Source organism: Dasypus novemcinctus, chromosome 1 (assembly GCF_030445035.2).
Source record: "Dasypus novemcinctus isolate mDasNov1 chromosome 1, mDasNov1.1.hap2, whole genome shotgun sequence".
NCBI lineage: Eukaryota > Metazoa > Chordata > Mammalia > Cingulata > Dasypodidae > Dasypus > Dasypus novemcinctus.
This window is the reverse complement of record NC_080673.1, coordinates 120,743,783-120,768,339: the sequence shown is the minus strand read 5'-3', so window position 1 is coordinate 120,768,339 and position 24,557 is coordinate 120,743,783. Positions and strand designations below refer to the sequence as shown.

General features: G+C 38.3%; 1 protein-coding gene across 3 annotated transcripts in view; it reads right to left on the bottom strand.

Moving 5' to 3' along the window:
- Nucleotides 1-4,269: 4,269 nt before the first annotated feature.
- Nucleotides 4,270-24,557, bottom strand: part of HELQ (helicase, POLQ like) — a 68,721-nt gene continuing 48,433 nt past the window's right edge. The window contains exons 15-18 of one of the 3 annotated variants that reach the window (XR_011649006.1): nt 21,722-21,932; nt 20,764-20,877; nt 19,620-19,754; nt 4,270-4,503 (exon numbers count right to left, since the gene is read on the bottom strand). Coding sequence is in view for 2 of the 3 variants with exons in the window: in XM_058296239.2 (XP_058152222.1) it covers nt 4,396-4,503; nt 19,620-19,754; nt 20,764-20,877; nt 21,722-21,895 (531 nt within the window). In the remaining variant the exon portion in view is untranslated. The remainder of the gene's footprint in view (nt 4,504-19,619; nt 19,755-20,763; nt 20,878-21,721; nt 21,933-24,557) is intronic. The other 2 variants (XM_058296239.2, XM_058296240.2) reach the window with 2 other exon arrangements.

The window sequence follows — 24,557 nt, the reverse complement described above, 5'->3', positions numbered from 1 at the left end:
GACAGTCCTTCCAGCAGCCTTCTCTGTGGAGGTCTTTCCCTCAGGGGGTTTCCAGGCTGGGTTCCATGGCCACGTGTTTCACAGCCATGTTTTTCAGCCAACTCTTAGACTCATCTTCCCTTTTCCTTAACTAACCTGCCTCAGTAACAGCAACCCTCAGCCCGTTTTGCTAACCAAGAATGCCTCCATACACACTGCGAGATTGCATGACTCCTCCATCTTTTCAGTGAGGCACAGCCATGAGACTTGCTCTTGCCAATGAATTACAAGCATAAGGGACATGTGCCACTTTCAGACAGAAGTCTTAAAAGCTGATGTGTGGGGAAGCAGATATGACTCAAGTGATTGGGTTCCTGCCTACCACTTGGGAGGTCCTGAGTTTGGTTCTGGGTGTCTCCTGGAGAAGGCGAGCTGGCATGACCAGCAGATGTGGCAAGCTGGTGCAGCAAGATGATGCAACAAAGAGACAAGGAGGGAAGGCAATGAGAGACACAACAAACTAGGGAGCTCTCTTCCACATGGGAGGTCCTACGTTCAGTTCCCTAAAGAGAAGACATGCAGACACAGAGCAGACAGTGACCACAAACAATCGGAGAGGCGGGGGGAGTAAATAAATAAAAAATAAATTTTTTAACAGCCAAAAAAAAAAAAAGAAGAATCCAAAGCCTGGCCCTACCTCTTCCTTAAAACTGAAGACTTTGAGAGGGACAATGTCCACTATGGCACCTCCCTGGGGACTCTGTGGTTCTTTTGGAGTCCCTGCCTTTGATTCCCTTAGTACTCAATTAACACTAGGACCTGGCCCTGTGGAATCAGGTGTCTTTAAGTCATACTCATCTAAATGAGGCTGGCAAGGAGTTACCCCATGCCCCCACCCTGACACACACACACCAGCCACCTATCCTTTCCCATCCCTAAAGGGTGACAGACAAGCTGTGGGATCAGAGAGCAGAGGAAGCCCTAGTGCTGCCCTGTCCTTGTCATCATCTCTTCTCTGGCCTGGGGACAACCAGGCAGAAGGAGTAGGGAACTTGGCTCTTGGGAATTTTCCAGTGAGATCAGGAAGGAAATGCCTCCACTTTGGAGGAAATTCCCTAAATAGTTCAATTAAACCACTCTCTGAAGCCCATGACCATCCTGGGACTTGACTGGCTGTGTGTGATACAGAGAGGTTGGACTCTGGTCCATGCCTTGGAACCTCCTGGGAAAGGAAATACTGTTAACCTATATTGGTCATTTTCACTCTACTGTAAATGAGATTCCTCCAATCATTCTTCCAAAGGCTAAAGAGAGAGCTTAAGCCTCCAGGCCTTAGGGTGAGTAAGTACTAAACGGGGAGGCTAAACCAGAATGTAGTTTCAAACCCAGGTTCTTCCCCTTCATAGTTGAATGACTTGGGGTTATTATTCCAACCTCTGGGTCTCAGTCTCTGTTTCTTTATCCCTAAGTAGGAGGAGTAATAATTCCAAGGTTGTTGAGACCACTGATAGAGGCACATGAATGAAGGCACTTGTCATACAATAGGTACTCAGTCCTTATACCTTTGCTCCCTCCCTCCCTTCTTTCTTTCCTTCCTCCCTCCATTCTTTCCTTCTTTTCTTATAGGTCCTCAGTCCCCAATGCCAGAGGAAAGCTAGGCCATATCACAGCTGCTCTGGGGCAAGGCCTGGAAAAGAGTCCACACGGGTGAAGGAGGCCCGGGGGTTTGAACCTCAGACCTCCCATGTGGTAGATGGACGCCCTAACCACTGAGCCAAGTCCGCCGCCCAACAAGTCTTAATAATTCTAAGTCTCTGGTCCTAGTTGCCCTAAGGAGTTGCCTGTAGTTTGAGGCAACTTCTTTTTGCTAAAGCCAGATATACTTGGGTTTCTATCATTTGAAACTGGAAAACGATGTTATTATATATTTCCAAATGTGTTTGGGTCTATTTCTACTCTCTACTCTGTTCACACTGATCTACTTTTCTATTTTCTAGAACTGTTTCAATTTCTTTATTTTTTGATATCTTTTAGAGCTAGCCCTCATTGCTCTACTTGATACAGTTTCTCAGGTAGATAGAAATACTGGCAAGAGGGGACCAGTGTTATCCTGAATCGCAAATATAGGTATTCTAGTTTTTATAAAGGTAGTCCATAACTCCAACTTTAAATTAATATATAAATTAATTTGGGATTACAAATTAGCTTTCACAATTTGTTTAGCAAGAATCAGGGCTCACTTAGAGGCTTACTTACCTGGGCAAACTAATAAAACTGGGATTTCTAGATTTTAAAAAACTGAAGACCAGATGATGGAACACTGAACACAAACCTCAGTGGCTGGGCCCAGGCAGCCACCAGGCTAGCCCTGCTCATGTAGTACAATCTTTACAGTTGCAATAAATGGAACATGTGCAGTGAAGCCCAATATTCTAAGATATTAGGATGCCATACTTTGGCTCATATAAAGAAATGTATGTGTATGGGGGGTGGTGCTGGTGGTGATGGGAAGTAATGCTGAGGATATTATCACAGCCAGGTGAAGGGAACATTTAGGGAGGATAAAACGGACAAATTCTACCAAGGCAATACTGCATGATAGTTAAGTGCAAGGAATTTAAACTAAGACAGCCTGGGTTTGAATTCCTGCTCTGAAACAAACTAGTATGAAACATTGGGGAAGTTACTTTAATTTCTCTATGTGTCCATTTATTCGATGTAAAATGGGGCTAAATAATAGTACTCACCTCACAGGTTGTTGTAAGCGTTACATTAGATAGTTCACATAAGGTACTTACAACAGTTACCTGGCACATAGAAAGTGCTAGGTAATTGACCGTTATATTATAATGGTCTAAAATTATAAGGCACAAAGAACTTAGGCTGTGAATCTATTTGCAAAATTTTCAATGATGTCTCTTAGACAGGTGAGTGGAACATTAAACCAGTTCAGTGCTCATAAATATTGCTAGTTGTTACCTTTTCCCCATGTACCAGGTTAGCTACATTTGAACTACAATTCTGTAAAGGGAGGGAGGAGTGGCAATATCAAAGCTGTATTTAAAGAGAATCTTCAAGTTGTTAATTTGAGTAGTATACATTCTTCACAGAGGGTCCTACACTGCACAGTGAACTGTAGTAGGTGCTGTGTGACATATAAAGATTAATTAAAAAAGATAAAGATCTCAGCCCTCCAAGACACTACAAACTAGTAACAAAAAAAGATGTGGACATAAATGAGAAGCCCACAATACTTAAAGTAATGAAAGAGCACCCATGTATGGGGTAGGAGTGAAGATGAACTTGGGACAATTTCACAGAGGAGAGTATTTGAGCATTTTTAGGGAACACTTGGGAAGTATGTAGTACATTTTAAAAATAAATTCTCATAATATGACACCCAGGCCCAGAGCCTCAACAGACTTCAGCTCCTACACTTTGATTTATTGGACTTACTCCACTCAGCTAACATGGAGTTGAAGGTCAACCACCACAACATGGAGCCTAGAGTGTCTACAACTGAAAGCAGGAGGAGTGCATCCAGTATCCATGTGGAATCTAAGCCCTCACTTGACATAGGTGTGCAATGGACACAACCAATCCAATGTCCACAGAGAAAATGTGGAATGGGTGTGGGAACGGTAGCCATGGGGGCTGCTGGGTGTGGGGAACGGGAGGAAGAGATGAGATGTGGAGGCATTTTCGGGACGTGCAGTTGTCCTGGATAGTGCTTCACGGACAATTACGGGACACTGTAGACCCCCCCAGGGTCCACTGGATGGAACGTGAGAGAGTCTGGGCTATGATGTAGACCATTGACTATGGGGTGCAGTGATGCTCAGAGATGAACTTACCAGGTGCAATGGATGTGTCATGATGATGGGAGAGAGTGTTGCTGTGCGGGGAGTGGGGGGCGGGGGCAGTGGGGTTGAATGGGACCTCATATTTTTTTTAATGTAATTAAAAAAAATAATAATAAATAAATAATTAAAAAAAATTCTCATCCATTTGGAACAGCATATTTTAGTATATTAGTTAGGAAATGGAGGATTTGGAAATTACAGGGAAAACTCAGGGATTACAAATAGTCCAGTTTGACAGATGAAAAGAGTTAGAAAATAATGAAAGATCTGGCTACAAAGGTAGGCTATTGAGGATATTGAATTTCATTTTGTGATGGACACTATAGATTTTTAAGCAAAGAACTGGTGTATAAGAATTGAAAAAGATGGCTTAGTAGTGGGAATGTTATTGCAGAGGTATATTCAAACATTAGCTGCAGTTCTTAGAGTACAATTAAAATATATTTTTTCATTTATAAATATAGGGACATTTAATAAAACAAATGTATGATAACTAATTCATATTTGAAAAAATCATCAGACAGCTTCATGCTTTTTCTTTTTCTTTTTTTCTTCATGCGTTTTCAATGGAAGAGGCCACAATACCAGGGACATCAGAAGGCAATCGCAGTAACTCTTCTACTTCTTCTTGCAAAGCTTCTGCTTTTTCATTTAACAACATCTACAATAAAATAATTAAGACATAAGGCCAAAATATGTATTGTAAAGAACTGCCAACATTTATCTCACCATCTATTAGGCACCTGAATCCTTTTGCATTGGTAATATAGACATTAATCCAATAATAAGACTGAAAAATGGGCACTTAAGAATAAGCAATTACAGTAAATGAAGTTGAGGCATTTAGTTAAAACCATTTTAGCTGATCACTGCATTTAGTATACCAAAAATAAAGGCGCTTTAATACTCTAAAAGATTTGGTTTATTGAAAACTCAGCCACTTAAAAATTGACTTTTAATCTATAAAATCCGATACAATTTTGCAAAAATTTAATTAGCTATTAAAAATATTTTTCTATATGCACTTTATTATTTCAAAAATTAACATGTTTAACTTCAAAAGAAACCCAGTGAGCCAAGAAAGTATTTCTTACATGGCAGAGAGTAGATACTAATATTTGCTGAATAATGCACTTTTCCCTTTCTTCTAAATATCAAAAATAAAACAGTAACAGAGGGAAGTGAACTTGGTCCAGTGGTTAGGGCATCCATCTACCACATGGGAGGTCCGCCATTTAAACCCCGGGCCTCCCTGACCCGTGTGGAGCTGGCCCATGTGCAGTGCTGATGTGTGCAAGGAGTGCCCTGCCACGCAGGGTTGTCCCAGTGTAGGGGAGCCCCATGCGCAAGGAGTGCACACCGTAAGGAGAGCCGCACAGCGTGAAAGAAAGTGCAGCCTGCCCAGGAATGGCGCCGCACACATGGAGAGCTGACACAACAAGATGATGCAACAAAAATAAATAGATTCCCATGCTGCTGGCAACAACAGAAGCAGACAAAGAAGAACATGCAGCAAAATAGACACAGAGAAGAGACAACTAGGGCAGGGAGGGAGGGGGGAGAAATAAATAAATAAATAATAAAAAAAGAAAAGTAACAGAGTTCATGAGAATGAAAGACACAATAGATGAGATAAACACATTAGAATGGTACTGAATAAGATAGTAAAAGCTCATGTAAAACACAAATATGGGGGATATTGTATATATAAGACTGCTTTTACAAAATATAAATACAAATATACTAGAGAGAAGGAAAAAGAATAGCAGCTATGTTATGGCAGGTGAGGCATAGAGAGATTAAGAGGTATGAGTTTTGTTTTTTTATTATTATTATTGGAATAATGAAAGTACACTGGGAATGATTGAGGTGATTAATGTAAAATATGTAATAAAACTGAATACCATTGATTATACACTTTGGATGGATTTTATTAATAAGTAACAATAAAATTGATTTGTTAAAAAAACTACTGCAAAAAAACCCACACCACACATTAGAGGCATACAACATCAGACTGAAAATGCTAGAAGAAAGAATAAGTGATACAGAAGACAGAAGAGCTGAAATAAAAAAGAATGGAAAAAATTGACAGGGGCTCAGGCAATCAAAAGATAACATGGAACATTCAATGTATGTGCCACGGGAGTTCCAGAAGAAAAGAAAGAAAAAGGGACTGAAACACTATTTGAGGAAATATTAGCTGAAATTTCCCAACTCTTAACTAAAGAATTGAATTTACATGTCCAAGAAGCACAGCATACCCCAATTGGAATACATGTGAATAGACCTACTTTAAGACACATACTACTCAGAATATCAAAAGTCAAAGATAGAGCAGACAATGGCGTGGGGGGTTAGGGGAGAGAAATAAATAAAATAAATCTTAAAAAAAAATCAAAGATAAAGAGAAAACTCTGAGAGCAGCAAGGAAAAGGAAACTATCATGTACAAGTAATACTCAGTAAGACATAGTGTGGACTTCTTAAGAGAAACCATGGAGGTGGGAAGACAGTGGTATAATACAATTAGGATAATGAAAGAGAAAAAGTACCAGCCGAGAATTCTTTATTCAGGTAAGCTTAAAATATTCAGAAACAAACAGAAACTAAAAGAGTTCATAAAAAATAATCCATCTTTGCAGGAAATATTCATGCCTAACAGCATGAAAGAAAGAGTCAAGAGAGGAGACTTGCAGGAGAGTAAAGAAAAACAGAAAGATAGCTAAAAGAGTAAAAAGACAGACAAAAATTCTGAAATGTCTACAACAAAGCTACTTGAGCTAATAAACAAGTTCAGCAAAGTAGCAAGATATATAAGGTCAACACCCAAAAATCAGCCATGTTTTTCTACACTAGTATTGAACAATCTGAGGAGGAAGTCAGGGGAAAAATTCCATTTACATTAGCAACAAAAAAACTCAAATACCTAGGAATCAATTTAAACAAGAAGTACATGACCCATATGCAGAAAACCACAAAACAATGCTAAAAAAAAACATCAATGACAGGAAACGGATGTGACTCAACCAACTGGGCTCCCATCTACCATATAGGAGGTCCAGGGTTCGATGCCCAGGACATCCTGGTGAGGGCAAGCTGGCCCATGTGGAGTGCCGGCCTAGGCTGGAATGCTGCCCCACACGAGTGCCCCCTTGCGGTGGAATGCTGCCCAGCGTGGGAATGCCGCCCCACACAGGAGTGCTGGCCAATGCTGAGAGCTGGTGCAGCAAGGTGATGCAACAAAAAACACAGAGGAGACAAAATAAGAAGATGCAGGACAGAAAATAAGAAGATGCAGCAGAACAGGGAGTTGAGGTGGCGCAAGAGAGTAAGTTCCTCTTTCCCAATCTGGAAGGTCCCAGGATCAGTTCCCAGAACTGCTTAATGAGAATACAAACAGACACAGAAGAAGCCACAGGACAGAGAGCAGACAACAGGGAGAAAGAGGAGCGGGGATAATAAAAAAAATCAATGAAGACAAATGGAAAGACATTCCATGTTCATGGAGTGGAAGACAAAATATCATGACGATGTCAATCCTATGCAAACTGATTTACAGATTCAATTAAATATCAATCAAAATTCTAACAGCCTATTTTACAGAAATAACAAAGACAATTACCAAATTCATCTGGAAGGGAAAGTGCACCCAAAATGCCAAAAGCATTCTAAAAAGGAAGCATGAAATGGGAGGAATTCCACTCTGATTTTGAAACATATTACAAAACCCTCACCTCGATGGCCAACTGGTTCCAGGTCTGTGTTAACGGGACAAAACAGTCTCTTCAATAAATGGTGCTGGGAGAACTGGATATCCATAACCAAAAGAATCAAAGAGGACCCCTATCTCACTCCCTATACAGAATTCAACTCAAAATGGATCAAAGATCATAAAACTACTAGAAGAAAATGTAGGGAGACATCTTAAAGACCTTGTGTTTAAGTGGTGATTTCTTAGACCATACACCCAAAGCATGAGAGACAAAAGAAAAAAATTTGCACCTTAAATCCAATGAGTTTAATATCCATGATATATAGAGATGATACAACTCAATTAAAAAAAAAAAGACAACCTGATTAAAAAATGGACAAAAGACTTGAATAACCATCCACCCAAAGAAGATATACCAGTGGCAAACACACATGAAAAAACGTGCAACTTCACTAGTGACTAGGGAAATGTAACTCAAAGCTACAATGAGCTATCATTTCACACCTATTAGAATGGCCACTATTAATAAGACAAAGTACTTACTACAAGTGTTGGAGAGGATGTGGAAAGACAGAAACACTTACTCACTGTTGGTGCAAATGTAGAATGGTACAGCCACTGTGGAGGACTGTCTGGCAGTTCCTAAAAAAGTTGACATAGACCTGCCACATAACCATGCAATACCACTACTGGGTATATACCTAGAAGAACTGAGAGCAGTGTCCTAAACAGAAATGTGCACACTGATGTTCATAGCAGTGTTACTCATTGCCAAAGGTTGGAAACAACCCAGGTGTCCATCAACCAAAGAATGGATAGACTGGTATATTTACATGATAGAATATTATTCAGCGATAAGAAGAAATGAAGTCGTTAAGGATATGACAACATGAAATGAACCTGGAGGACATTAGTTGAGTGAAGCAACAGATAAAAAAGGACAAATAGTGTATGACTTAACTACTATGAACTAAATATATTATGTAATCTCATGGAGTTAGTAACTTGAATATGGGTTACCAGAAAATAGAATGAGGTTAGAGAACGAAACGCTGAGGATTAACTTGTGCAGAACTGGTAAAAAGGATGTGTGTTAATCTTTGGAAATGAACAGAAAAGGTGAAAGCCCAACATAATGTTTGCAACTAGCAGTACTATTATGTGGGTAAGAAAGTGGTTTAAAGGAAAAGTCTAAGGTCATGTATATTACTAAAAGGAGAGTTTACAAATGTTAACACTGGCCTGAGTAGCATAGTAAAACTGCATGTGAAACATGAATATGGGTAAAATTGCATGTATAAGATCATCCTTCCTTGAAACTGAACAAATCTATGTTCATACTACAAGATGTTACTATCAGACAAAATACCCCCACCAAAACGCATTATGCTAAGTGAAAGAAACCAGACACGAAGTACTACATATTGCATGATTCCTTTTTATTTAAAATGTTAATATAAATCAATTTATAAAGATGAAATTAGATTACTGGTTATGTAAGGCTGGGGAAAGACTGCTAAGGGATTTGGAGTTTTTCTTTTAGGAGTAATGAAACTGTTCTAAAATTTTTTGGGTGATGAACACACAACATTGTGATTATACAAAATAAAAGCCACTGATTTTATGTACTTTGGAGAAATCATATAGTATGTGAATATATCCCAAGAAAACTGCAGAATAAATAAATTGTACAATAGCAGCCAAAAATAGCAGCTATGTGAGGCAGGGAAAGCATAGAGAGATTGAGATGTGAACAATTTTCTTGTTTGTTTATTATTATTACTGAAGTAATGAAAATGCTCTAATAATGACTGAAGTGATGAATGCACAACTATGTGATTATACCAAATACCAATGATTGTATACTTTGGATGAACTGTATGCATTATTAATATGTATCAATAAAATTGATTTGTTTAAAAAATGTGATTAGGTAAACTTTCCAGTGTGGTCCAACAGGTGACTGTGATGGTTATACTATTGTGTCAATTCAGCCAGGTAATTGTGCCCAGTTGTTTGGTCAAGCCAGCACTGAGCTAATAGTAATACAAGGGCATTGACAGACATTAGTCACAATTTACTGCAGTGGTAAATCATAGATAGTGATTACAATTACATCAATCAGGGATACTGCCATCAGCAATGAGTGCCGCTTTATCCAATCAGTTGAATGCCTTAAAAGGGGAAGTGATTCCAGCATTGAGTGTGAATTTCCCAGCTTGTCTTTAGATAGCCAACATCTCCAAGAACTTGTCAAGAACCTTCACTGGACTTTCATTGGAGCCCCCGGTTGCAGCCTGCCTGTAGAACCTGGACTTGTGCATCCTCATGGTCATGTAGAGACTCTGATAAAGTCTCTTACTATCGACAGATATCTCTTGTTGATTCTGTTTCTCTAGAGAACCCTGACTAACACAGCTTGGTACCAGGAGTGGGGTATTTTGGAGGTTAAGAAAGACAAAGGATTATATAATCAAAGAAGCATTTGAAATTATCAGACTAGGTTAAGTTTAAAGAGTTAGATAACTTCTGTTACCCTATTACACATGTGCATGAGTTAATACACATGCAACTATATATATGCAAATATATTTGTTCAAAAACTTTTTTCTTAAAGGATTTTAAGAAAATACTTGCAAAGTGCATGAGTAAAACATTATTAACTAAACTGGCATACTTCTGAGAAGAAAGAGAAACTATTAATAATTATTTCAGGACAAGTCACAAACTAGGACTATCCCAATCTGCCTGGGACAGAAGAAAAGTTAAAGTGAGCAAGAAGTAGCAAAGACTCTAGAGTTATTAGTAAGGCATTTGCATGAGAAAGGATGGGAGATAAATTCAACTAAAACACAAGGTCCTTTCATCTCAGTGAAATTTCTAGGTGTCCAGGGCTGTGGAGTATGTCAAGATATCCCTTCTAAAGTGAAGGATAAGCTGTTGCATCTGGCCCCTCCTAAGACCAAAAAAGAGGCACAACATTTAGTTGGTCTCTTTGGGTTTTGGAGACAATACATTCCTCATTTGGGTGTGCTACTCCAGCCCATTTACCAGGTGACCAGCCTGCTACCTGGTGGCAGGTTGACTACATTGGACCACTTCCACTGGAAGGAGCAGCGATTTGTTTTAACTGGAATAAACACATACTCTGGATATGGGTTTGCATTTCCTGCATGCCATTGCTTCTTCCAAAACTACCATTCATGGACTTACCGAATGTCTTAGCTACTACCATGGCATTCCACACAGCACTGCTTTCAAACAAGAAATCTATTTCACAGTAAATGACGTGTGGGAATGGGCACATGCTCATGGAATTCACTTGTCCTACCATGTTCCCCATCATCCTGAAGCAGCTGGATTGATAGAACGGTGGAATGGCCTTTTGAAGACTTAGCTACGGTGCCAACTAGGTGGCAATATCTTGCAGGGCTGGGGCAATGTTCTCCAGGAGGCTGTGTATACTCTAAATCAGCGTCCACTCTATGGTGCTGTTTCTCCCATAACCAGGATCCATGAGTCCAGGAATCAAGGGTTGGAAATGGGAGTGGCACCACTCACTATTACCCCTAGTGAACCACTAGGAAAATTTTTGCTTCTTGTCCCTGCAACCTCAAACTCTGCTGGTCTACAGGTTTTAGTCCCAAAAGGAGAAGTGCTGTCACCAGGGAACACAACAATGATTCCACTGAACTGGAAGTTAAAACTGCCACCTGGCCACTTTGGGCTCCTCTTACCTCTGAATCAAGTCAAAGAAGAGAATTACTGTACTGGCTGGGGTGACTGATCCTGACTACCAAGGGGAAATAGGACTGTATCTACAAAATGGAGGTAAGGAAGAGTTTGCCTGGAATACAGGAGATCCTCTAGGGCATCTCCTAGTACTGACATGTCCTATGATTAAAGTCAATGGAAAATGGCAACAACCCAATCCAAGCAGGACTAACAATGACAATGAGTGAGAATTTTCCAGCTGTCTTTGGACAGCCAGTGTCTCCCAGAACTCATTAAGAACCTTCACTGAACTTACTCTGGAGCCGCTGTGGAACTTGGACCTGTGCACCCCATGGTCACATGAGAGATTCTGATAAAATCTCTTACCATCAACAGGTATCTCTTATTGATTCTGTTTCCCTAGAGAACCCTGACTAATATAGTGACCATGTAAAATGAATCTCACAACACATCATCTATCAACTGCACAGATCAATTAAAACCATAACATACAAAATCCATGTATTAATATTACTAAATTACAGCAGCAACCTCAAATTATTTGTAGTTAAGAAAAAAAAAAACGTCTATTTCCAGTAGACCCATTTCTGGAGCTCCTACTCTAAGTGTTTGTGTAGATCAAGGTGGGATTAAGGAAAAAAAGACATGCACAAAACAAAGAGAGAACAGAGGAACCTAAAAAATCACCTCCAGAGAGAGAAAGGCTACCCCAAGTGCAAAAAGACTGAAAAAAGAACCCTGGTAGGTTTAAAGCATTGTTTACAGGAAGGAACTTAAAGTGTGTAGAAATCTCTAAGAGGCAATCTTATAAAGGTAACACTTCTGGGGGAGAGAACAGGTAAAAAGGGAGAGGCACCCTTTGGAGGCTGACAGTGAGGAGAAAAGAAACCTAAAGGGAAAATTTAGGACCCTGTAGGATCTTGTAGGAAAAAAAAAAATCAAAGGACATAACCTCTCCTTGCTCCCAACCCTAAAAGCCATCCATTAAAAATTATATTTTCTACTACACTGACAGAAAAGAGCACTCTTGAATGAGGAGTCTCATAAACTACTCCAAATGGCCAGCCCTATTCAAGAAATGAAGAGGCATAAGCAGTTCTTGTCTATACAAATCTACTACATAAAAAGAAAACAAAAAATCAGCTCATAAAATTTTCCGTAAAAGCAAACCATAAAGCAGAAAAAACTGTAACACTATACCCCAAACTGAATTAAATATTCTAAAACATTTGGAGATATTGCGGGTGTGTGTGGGGTGTGTGTGTGGATGGCCATACACACCTTGAATAAGAAGTCCAGAATTAAGATCAGAAGTTGGCCAAAACCAAATGTTTAAAGAAATTATAACAGACTGGATAGCAAGGGACAGATATGGTCCCAAATAAAAAGGTCTTTGGACCCTTGTACTTTGTACTTCCATAGGCAGAAGCAGGCTGAGAAAGCTACCCATCTACAAACATGGGTCATTTCTTATGGAAAGACTCAGAAGAAGGAACCAAAAGCCAGGAAGAATCATTTCCAGAGAGTAGAACTAGAGCCTAAGCAAAGAACTGGCCACACATGCCTGGCTGGACTTCAGAACTGTTGTCTCCCATGTTCTCTCTTTTTGAAGGGAAGTGTATTGTAATTACACTATCTCTGTAGTTAAGAGAAAAATTGTATGTAGTGTCTCTTTAGTTTGTATGTCTTCAGATTGGGAAGAACTGTATTTGTGAAACTGCATGCAAGGAGCAGAGCATTACCTGTACCTGGACTTGAGGTAAAAGAAATATCAGACCTCAGGCCTGAGTCTGAAGCCATAATGGAATAAGTCTTTTGGGGGTGAGTATATTTTCATGTAGGAGAAATGTAAAGAATTTGTGGCCGGAGGGCAGACATTAAAGATGGTTGCAAATTATCTGGCATTCCTCCCATACAGAGGTAGGATCTAATTCCTTTCCTTTGAAATTAGGCTAGTCTTAATGACCCTCTAGTAACTGACAATACGCAGTGAAAGTGACACTGTGCAACTTGTGGTTATGTCAGAAAATTGTTGGCATTTTCTGCCTTGGTTTCTTGAAATGTTCACTCTGGATACTCCCTCTCAGAAAATACTTGCCATGAGAAAACTAAGCCAGATAGGCCATTTTGTAGTGCTTCACTTGACAGCCACAGAAAACAGTCAATATTCAACTGCCAGCAATATAAGGCAGCTGTCTTGGACATCCAGTCAGTCAAGCCCTCAGATAACTGAGTCAAAACCTGACTTCAGGGAAGCAGATGTGGCTCAAGTGATAGAGCTTCTGCTTACTGTATGGGAGGACCTGGGTTCAATCCCTGGGACCTCCTGGTGAAAAAAGAAGAGAAAGCATGCCCATGCGGCAAGCCAATGCCCACGCGAGTACCCACGTGATGAGCTAGTGCCCTGCACAGGTGAGTCATGCAGCAAGATGATGATGCATCAAAAGGGAGACAAGAGGAAAATCAAGGTGAAACGCTGCAAAATCAGGAATTGAGGTGGTGCAATTGACAGGAAACCTCTCTTCCCATCAAAGGTTTCCAGGATTGAACCTCAGTGAATCCTAGAGGACAGAAAATAGGAGAAGACAACACAGACAGCAAAAACAGCAGGGTGGGAGGAGGGGAAGGAGGGAATATAAATAAATAAATCCTAAGGCAAACAAACAAACCTGACTGCAATTGTATGGAGGCTCCAAGTGAGAACCACCCAAATGAATCCTTCCAGAATTCCCAATCCACAAAAACATGACCAATATAAAATAGTTGTTTTAAGCCACTCATTTTGGGGGTAAGAGTTCATTACTCAGCAATACGTAACTGGAAAAATTAGAATTGGTGTTATCAGTATGAGCTCATGGCTTTTAATATATTCACCCAAAAGGTAGGAAAAAAAAACCCCCAGAGATATTTGAACTCTATTTGTTGAGAGGATCTAAAAGCAATGATATTCCCATAGTAATGAGTACACCTAGCTCCTAAAACTTGATTTCTAAATACCATTCATTCTTCACTAAAAGGAACTAGGACTCTTTGGTAAAATGGTTGATTCTATGGTCAAGGCAAGGAAAATATAAGATGAATTGGCACAGCTTATTGTGCCAGAGTGCCAGTATCTTTTTTTTTTTTAACCTCTGTACTCCAAATCCATCCTTCTTCTCCTTTTTGATACTAGAGCTAGATTCTGTAAACATTTTTCTTTTGCCAGCTTGTATAATGTTAAATTGTCAGTAGAGTATACTGTAAAGATACTATATGAGGGAGGGGCTTCCCTTCCTGGTTCTGGGGAACCCCTTTTGCTTATTGCTCCTGTGCTGTTTGGCTAGCATATGGTGCTCATTCCCAATGAGTTTTAATAGTAGTTCTGCTGGGGGCAGCTTCCTGATGAGTTGCACAGGCACCAGTGCTGGCTGCTTAGCAGGTTAAAGAGCATAGTCCAGGCACCTTTCAGGAAGTTTTGCTGGTACCCAAATGGTCATTTCCTGCTTAACAAGCCTCAGCTGCAGCACTTCAGAAACCTTTCTGGCCATTCAGTGGGCCAAAGCCACATCCTTTCCAATGAAGTCGGAAACCTATCCTTGGGGTGGGGGTGAACCCTCTGTCAAATGTATTCTTTCCTATATTCTTTTTATTTTCCTATATTCTTTTAAAGTTCTGAAGTCAAGCCCTGTTACTAGTTATTAATTCTTTATATTAAACTTCCTGTTTAAATTACTGTGTGATTTCTTTCTCCTGGTTGGAATCTGACACATGGAACAAGAAAGTGAGAAAGTAATCAGAGAATGATGGGAACCAGCTTGCAAGGGCTCCCACTGGTTAAATCTGAGACCAATTATAACACTCAAATAAGTAATGATAGTAATAAATTATATAACCTATTGAAAAAGAATGAACCTGAGTCCACCCTGATAAAAATAAACAGATAAATGCAGAAGGAAAAACTCTTGCTTATAATAGAATGCCAATAAATGTAGAAGGAATGATAGAGTTAGGAAATCACCATTTGACAAACATCATAGGGAAAACTGAGTCAGGCAAAAATCATCAGTGGATGTAAAATGAGTGTGTGAAAGTTTAATGATGAATAGCAAATCTACATAGTCTCAAAGTACCCACTCTCAAAATACTAATTAAAAAGGGAAAAATAAGAACTTTACAGTGAAGAAATTTGGCAGACTTCCTTCACTACATGATCAGGCTCCCACTCTTCATCCCACATAATCAGTTATTTTCTGTAACAGGACAAACTGACATCATGTGGCTCATGATATGATTTCCTAAGACAAAACATCATTTTAGTGGCATTCCTGCCCAAAAGTGTGTAACTTGATATCATCATAAGGACACACTAAACAAACCCAAACTGAGAGAAATTCTTTAAAAAACTAATACTGGCTCGTTCTTCTCAAAAAATGCGAAGATTGGTATTGGCCTTTTCATCCAGGTTGTGCGCCTGTTCTTGCAAGAGTAATATACTTCTTTTCTTAAAAACAACAAAAAAAACCACGAAGATTGTAAAATTCAATGACAGAATGAGGAACTGCTGGATACAGAAGGAATCTAAGATACAAAAATGGTATGTGGGAAACGGACTTGGCCCAGTGGTTAGGGCGTCCGTCTACCACATGGGAGGTCCACGGTTCAAACCCCGGGCCTCCTTGACCCATGTGCAGCTGGCCTATGCGCAGTGCTGGTGTGCACAAGGACTGCCATGCCACACAGGGGTGTCCCCCCACGTAGGGGAGCCCCACGCACAAGGAGTGCGCTCCGTAAGGAGAGCCGCCCAGCACGAAAGAAAGTGCAGCCTGCCCAGGAATGGCGCCACCCACACGGAGAGCTGACACAACAAGATGACTCAACAAAAAGAGACGCAGATTCCCGTGCCGCTGACGACAACAACAGAAGCGGACAAAGACACAAGACGCAGCAAATAGACACAAAGAACAGACAACCGGGGTGGGGCGGGGGGGGAGGGGAGAAAAATAAATAAATAAATAAATCTTAAAAAAAAAAAAACAACCAACAAAAATGGTACGTGTGACCCTGGACTGCACCTTGAGCAGAACTTTTTTGTGCTATAAAGGACATTATTGGGACAAAAGATAAAGTAAGAATTGGTAGATTATATAATGGTATTAAATCAATGTTAATTTTTTGATTTTGACAATTGTATTGTGATTAAGTAAGAGAATGTCTTTGTTCTTAGGAAATATGCGTTGAAGTATTCAGGGGTAAAGGGTTACCATGTTTGCAACTTAAAGTGATTCAAAACACATAATAAATGTGGAGTTTTTCTTTTTGGAATACTGTAATTGTTCTAAAAGTTTTTGTGGCAATGAATGCACAACACTGTGATTATACTAAAAACCACTGATGATATACTTTGGATAGATTTCATGGTATGTGAATATATCTCAATAAAACTGCTTTAGAAAACACACACTAAGTATATATATTTATATGCATACACAAGGAGAGAGAGAGAGAGAGAATAACAACAACAACAACAAAAATCCCAAAAAAGATACTTCGGTTTTTAGTTTCTATAGACCTGTGTTAGATATGATTTCAGTTGCTCAGAATATAGGAATGAACAAGAGTCAAAAATGTTTTTAGGGGATTACATGATTACAATGTAGTTGGGGAGAGAGAGATAATAAACAGGATAGATAAGTGAATTATATAAAGTAAATGGAATAGTGATAAGCACTATGGAGAAAAAGAAAATAAGACAAATGGAATGAGTTGTGAAGGGAGGAGAGGAATAGGGTGTTTTTTAAACAGGGTGTTCAGGGCAGAATGAAAAGGGGAGAGCAACAAGAGACAGGGTCAGAGAGTTAACAGAGAGTCAGATCATGCAGGGCCTTCAAATACTTTCTTCACTTGCCTTCCAGGATGCCACTCTTGCCCAGTCTTCCTCTGACTTCATTAGCAATTCCTCCTTTGTCTCTTTCATTGGTTCTTCCTCTTCTCTCTGACCTCTTTACATAGGAGTACTTCACAGTTCTGTTCTTAGGCTTCTATCTTCTACTTACTTCCTTGCTGATTGCATCCAGTCTTGTGGCTTGAAATATCATCTTTTTGCTGGCTACTACAAAATTTAAGGGCAGCGGACTTGGCCCAATGGTTAGGGCATCCGTCTGCCACATGGGAGGTCCGCGGTTCGGACCCTGGGCCTCCTTCACCCGTGTGGAGCTGGCCCATGCGCAGTGCTGATGCGCACAGGGAGTGCTGTACCGTGTGGGGGAGACCCACGCGCGGGGAGTGTGCCCCGTGGGAAGAGCCGCCCAACGCGGGGGAGGGTGTGGCCTGCCCAGTTATGGTGCCGCACACACGGAGAGCTGACACAACAAGATGACACAACAAAAAGAAACACAGATTCCCGTGCTGCTGATAACAACAAAAGCGGACAAAGAAGATGCAGCAAATGGACACAGAACAGACAACTGGGGTGGGGTGGGGTAGGGGGGGAGGGGAGAGATATAAATAAATAAATAATCTTAAAAAAAAAGAACAAAAATTTTTAAAAAAATTTTAGCCCAAATCTATATCCTGACTCTAGACTTGACATCTTTACTTGTACATGTAACAGAAATATAAAATTTGACATCTCTAAAATTAGGCAGCTAGTCTTCCCCACCAAATCTCCACCCACAGTTTCCCCATCCTTGGTCAATAGCACTTACTTCCTCCCTGATGCTCAGGTCCAAAACTCTGGAGTCACTCTCTCACACTAGATCCAAATCATGAAGAAACCACATTTGATTTTTGAATTAAGTCCTGAATCTGATGACTTACACTTTCTCTAATTGTTTTCCCCATTAATTATAGCAATAGCCTCCTAACTGGTTTCCTTGTTTCCATTCCTGCTCCCATATATACTAAAGTACTCCTGTAGTCAGAATCTTACAGGGAATACTTATTTTACTCCCTTTCTCTTTTGAACTGGTTGGAAAGCAGAAATGACGGTGGGACCCACAGCACCTATTTTAGTCCATAAGATGGAAGCCATGTATTAAGAATGGATGAGCAATAAGATTTAAGAAGTATGGATCGTTGGATACACCACGGATACCCAATATCAGCTGTGAATTGCTTACACTTGAAGTTATTTAATAATTTTTCCTAAAGTTACCTATTTTGGCCTTTGTTACTCCAGCTCCACTTGTACCTTTAGCAATACACAGTCTTACTTTATAGTCCTGGCTCTATCACTTACTGACTTAGGTAAATCCCTTAATTTCTTTAAATCTCATTTACTTATTCAAGTATTTATTAAATACATATTAGGGGCCGAGTACTCTATTAGATGCTATAGCAATGAAAACGGCTATAAAATCATCCTGCTATCCCCAAGAACTCCTAATCTAAAGGAACAAGTTCAGTCTTTGGGTCTTCATCTGTAAATTGAGGACAACACCAACTCTATTTACCTCATAAGATTTTTGTAAAAATCAGTTAAGATAATATAAGCAATGGGAGCATCACTCAAAAAAAGATGGAAATTTACTTTTTAATTATTTCTGTTATAAATATATATACACACACAAGAAATATATTGACAGTAGTGTACAATGAAGTACAAAAAAAAAGTAAAGCAATTTCAAGCTCTAAGACTAGAACTATTACTGATACCAAAAAGGAAATAATTCCAAACTGCTGTGTACTGGCTTTACGAACACGAACACGGAGTACAAGGACAATGACAAATTGGACTGTATCTAGCAAAGAGTAGCCACAATGGTGAATGGCTTAAAGAATAGATTATTTAATGCAGATGAAAGAAATGGAAAAAAGAATCCTTTGAAGGCAATAAGAGCTGTTTTCAAGTATGTGAAAAACTACCATATGAACAAAGGAAGAGACTAGAGAAGGTGTTACCATGATACAATAGCAGAAATTTTAAGAGGACACAATTTATCCTTATTACATTGCGATGATTTTTGTAACATTAAGAGTGTCCAAAAATAGAATAACCTAACTTTTGAGTTTTAAGTTCTTTGTCAATAAAGGCATTCGAAGGTGGGAAGACCAGTCATTTTCACGGATGCTGAAGAAAAAGAGTGTGAGAAGAAAGAATGCAGTAACTTCCATGGTTCCCCATACTTCAATGAATCCTTAAAATTGTCTTTATTTTTTAGGAACTTTTTTTCTTTTTAGCAAGTCTTCTATCATAACAGATGTACTATTTTTATCCATATGTAGTGAGTACATAGTTTTGTTTCTATAAAAATAAACTGTTATGTGAATGTTAAATGTTTTTATATCTAAAGTATAAGGAGAGAATACTATAAAATATTATAAAGGTTTAAAAATGGGTTGTTTGCTTACCTTTGCTGATGAAACAATTTGTTTGGCCTGGCGTCTTGATAAATGATCAATTGTCCTTATTAGCACTTCAGGATTTGCATTGGCTAAGTGCTTTAGACTTTTGTAACCTGCACTGTATAACTGTTTTGCTCGACCCTGAAAAGTGTTACAAAAATCAGTAGGATTGCAATTTGGAATGAATCCCATCCCTCAACCCCCAAAAGTGTCTTGAAGGGAAAAAATTTCATATGCAGAAGAGGAATAAACTAAGATAATAAAGTAAATATGAAGGAATAACACATCAGAATCCTTAGGAATTTTTAAAGGTACATATGGGTGGTTCCAAGTTGACTCCCAAGACAGCTTTCCAGCTCAACCTGTCAATCTGCTAACAGATAAAACCAAAGATATGTGCTACAATGAAGAATGAGAAACCTATTAAAGTTCTTAGATTAGCGGCTTTATTTCAGATCCCCAGGCAAAATGTTCTAGTCCAATGTCCTTAAAATGTTCTCACCATCAAGCTGGGGAGAGCTGCACCCCCCACCACCACTCAAAGCAGAAGAATTTCTCTGATTCAAGAACTGAATAATAGAAAATAAAATGAAATTCAGGGTTGGCTAAAAATTTGAAAGCTGGGAAACCAGGTGAGAACACTTACTTCTCATTCTTAGAAAATGCAGGTGACCCTTACTGTCACCAAGTCACCACTACTTTATATAACACCACTACCTTACATAAGAACTAAGTCTAAACAGACAGAAAGTAAATCTTTATCAGAGCAAAGGAAGGAAGAGATGCTGAGGTAGCACATACATACTTGGAAACGGTTGTCCCAACCTACCCTTACTGCTAATTTTTCCCCCAAACTGTGAGGTTACACACACACACACACACACACACACACACACACACATTTAAATCAGGACTGCTTCCAGATTAACAGAGGCTTTCAGGGAGGCCATGGAAGCAATTTACTTAAAAAGGAAAACACACATACACATATGCATACACAAACCCACAAAAAACCCACCAGAGACTCCCATGACAAAAAATAATAAGGCTCTTGCTATTACTTTTCCAGTGGTTAAGACTTCCCTAAACAGTAAACCCTGGTTTTTTAATTAATTGAAATAACCTCAGTTGAAACTAGGAAGCTACTGACCTCTAAAACTCCAGTCACTTCCATGAGAGGGATTAGCTCTGCCTTTACACAGTAAGTCAGCTTCTTAGTAAGTTCTACAAAAAGGGCTCTATAAACCCAAAATTCCTCTAGTTCCTGCAGAAAACAAAAAAATATACAAAATTCAATGTGTACGTTATTTCAAAATTTATTTGTGTGATGTGGAACTCAGAGACATGTTTCCTTATGTGACTTCTAGAATTTGGATTACGCCTGGTATGAAAAGGATTCCAAACAAAATTACTATGAGGAAACATGGCATTGATCCTGAGGAATTTGATGAATTGGTTCTGAGACAAAGAAAAACATTGAAAAGCTGAAAAATAAGTCAACAAGAAAAGCTCTATTCATTTTTATCAAAACATCAGGAAGTGAATGCATAAAGTTTTTCTAACCAAAATGCCAAAAATTTTCCAAACACACTTGACCAGAATAAAGTTTTCTTCTTGAATTGTATTGTAAAATAAACATTTGATACAGAAACCTAAAGCAGCTGCCTGACATTGGAGCAAAGATGGATTACTGTGGAAAGCCAGACACAACATGGTAGTTGCTAGATATAGGTAATATACTGAACAAGCACTTTACAACTTTATCACTCATGAGAAAGACATTCATGTAGAATCTACATCAATGGAGAAATGTTTTTAAGAGTTGATTTTAAATATCTGAAACTCTTAAGGGTAAAAGAGTTGGGACAACTAGACACTTTCTACTTATACACATTTAATTGATACACTAATGTTCACATCTTTACCATAAGTATGTATATATTACTTTGCTAACAGATAAAGCCAATGATGTGTTTTAAAAATACCTTTTGAGTGCTTTGTGATTACAAAGTCAACAATGAGAAAACACTGACTAACTTGGTTTAGGAGTTTAGTAACAATTAAAAGAAGATGAATGAGGTACATATTATCTAATGAATAGAATTTACCTCACAGAAATGTAATACACATAATGAGAACGAGGCAGCTCCAGTGAGAAGATTTTGTATATATCCTCGAGGCATATTAAATTTTTCAGACACACTCCAAACATTGGTCTCTTTGAGCAAGGCATAAAGAACAAAAGACAGGTATAATCTGTTGACAATGTCCTTGTCCACCTTCTAGAAAGACGTAATCAAATAAATTTATGTTCTGAACCTGTTAAAAATGCATGTTATATTCAAATTGGACAAAATGTAAAATGAATAAAGTTGTACTACAGGGTAATAAGGATAAAATAATTCCATAGAAACAAAATTCATTTCTAATATATGTACTTAAGAGTAATTCAAATCAATTCCCACTTTTCCAAGTATAAAAAAGAGATACACCATTTTTTTTCTAATTTAAATTAAACTCTATCTATAAAGAGGGAGTTGCGGAAATCTTTGCATTTACTGTGGCATTTCTAGGTTAATATATGTGTGACTGTGCTATAAATTAGATAAAACAGTTATTGAAATTTGTTAATAAGCCTATCTTTAAACTAAGAGTAATGTTAGATCCTATGATTTCTATGTCTATGACAAATAGTTAGTGTTTCCAAAATTAAGGCACTGGAAGAGATAAGGAAAAACGCTGTAGTTAGTGATTCTATTCTATGTACCTATACTTTTTTTACCTGTAGTGTCTAGTGACTTTTAATTTTTAAAAAACAAATCAATTTTATTGATATATATTAATAAAGCACACAATTCATTCAAAATGTACAATCAATGGCATTTGGTATAATCATAAAGTTGTGAGTTCATCACTTTGCTATTAGAGCATCTTCATTATTTCAACAACAACAATAATAAACAAAAGACAGACAAACAAACAGGAAAATTCGTCACCTATCAATCTCTCTGATTCCCCTGCTGTACGTAGCTGCTGTTTCTGGATATTCTTGCACAATTATTTATTTGCTTATTAAGCAGTTTTATTGAGATATGTTCACATACCATATGATCTATCCAAAGTATATAATCAATGGCTTTTAGTATAATCACAATGTTGTACATTCATCACCTCAAAAATTTTAGAACAATTTCATTACTCCAAAAAGAAAGACTCCACACCCCTTAGCATTTCTTCCTCAGCCCTATATAACCACTAATCTAATTTAATTTTTATAAACTGATTAATATTTACATTTCATACAAATGGAATCATACAATATGTAGTACTCTGTGTCTGGTCTCCTTCACTTAGTACAATTTTTTTTGTCTAGTGACTATTTTTTGCCTTAAGTATTTTATAGCTAATATAATGCTAACTTAGAAACTGAGTAACTCATATTTCAAATCAGGAAAAAAAGGGTGAATTCTAAGAGAACAAGTATTTATAAAATTATATCCGCTATACAGTAAAAGGATGTTTGGGGTGAGAATTTAGGGCAATATAGTTTAGGGTGTGTGAATTACAGATTGTGCATGTCGATACTGGATCATCCTTTCAAAAGCATTTTAAAAGCTAAAAAAATATGATAGTTGAAGAAGCAGGGAAAGTTGGCTTAATTTCCCAATTTTAGTGCACCTACATTAATAACTATAAATTGGGCTAATGTAGGCTTTGCTTAGAATGTATTTTCTAAGCCAAGAAAAATGACACCATCATATTACATGGCAAGAGAAAATTTATTATGCCAATTTCCAGATCGCTGGCAGAAAAAAAAAAAGTGAAAAGACTTTTACGTGTAGAAATTATATTTTAAGTAAATATGTTTGCTACCTTGCAAAAAAACGTACAAAACATTAAATGTAACTAAGCCTTTTTTGTTTTTGTTTTTTATAACTAAGCCTTTTGTAATTAAGATAAAGCCACACTCAGATTATTTTAACATTTAAGTATCAGTTTAACAAATATCTGACTGCACTGAATAAAAACTAGCAAAAAACTGATTCAAGTTTAAAAAGATACAGTTTTTATAAGATTTTACATATATTTATTATTTAGTACTGAATTCCAAATTAGTATGATTTTGTTTTATTTTCTATTTTAGAGTCTGGAATAAAAGGTTTGTTTGAAGAAATTTTTTTTTGTTCAACATTTTGAAGGTCTACATAGCCATTTTTGAGGAAGAAAACAAAAAATTCAATCTAAAAATTGTGATAACGTGAATGCTCAATTACTATATAGACAGAATTTTATGATACAGAAAGGCATAGGACAGTTGCAGGATTCAATTCAAATTTTAACTCAATTCATCAAAAATATGAATTCAGAGGATTATGGGAAGATGGTGATGGACTAACAGGCAGAACTGAATGCTCTCATGAAAACAATGGAGAAAGAGCCAAAAGCTATCCAAAAGACCTGCTTTGGAGGTTAGCAGACCAGGACAGTGCTACACAATTCCCAGGAGGGTGAGGGACAGAGAAACAAAGAAGCCAAAAGGACAAAAGTGTGTTACAAAGTCCCTGTGGTGTGGGGAAGGGTTCCCCTCCTCCACGCCCAAGATATTAAGCTGGGTATACCTCTGGTACATTGCAGCCCACTGAAAGGGGAACAGACATCTTCCTCCCTGTCAGCTGTTTCTAGGGAAAAGGGAGAGCAGTTGGGGTGCTTTTTGTAAGTGAATTCTTCTAGCAGAGCCACTTTGAATCTCCGATCTGGAGATTCAACACAGGAACACAGAAAAGGTGAGACTGAAACACCTCCATGGAAAGGTATGCTGACTAGCACCATCTGCTGGCTAGTATAGAAAGTACAGGGACAAAAACTTAACGCTCTCTGCATCAAACTGCAGGGACAGATGCTGGGCATTGTGTATCCTGCCATGGTCCACTGGGTGGAATGGGG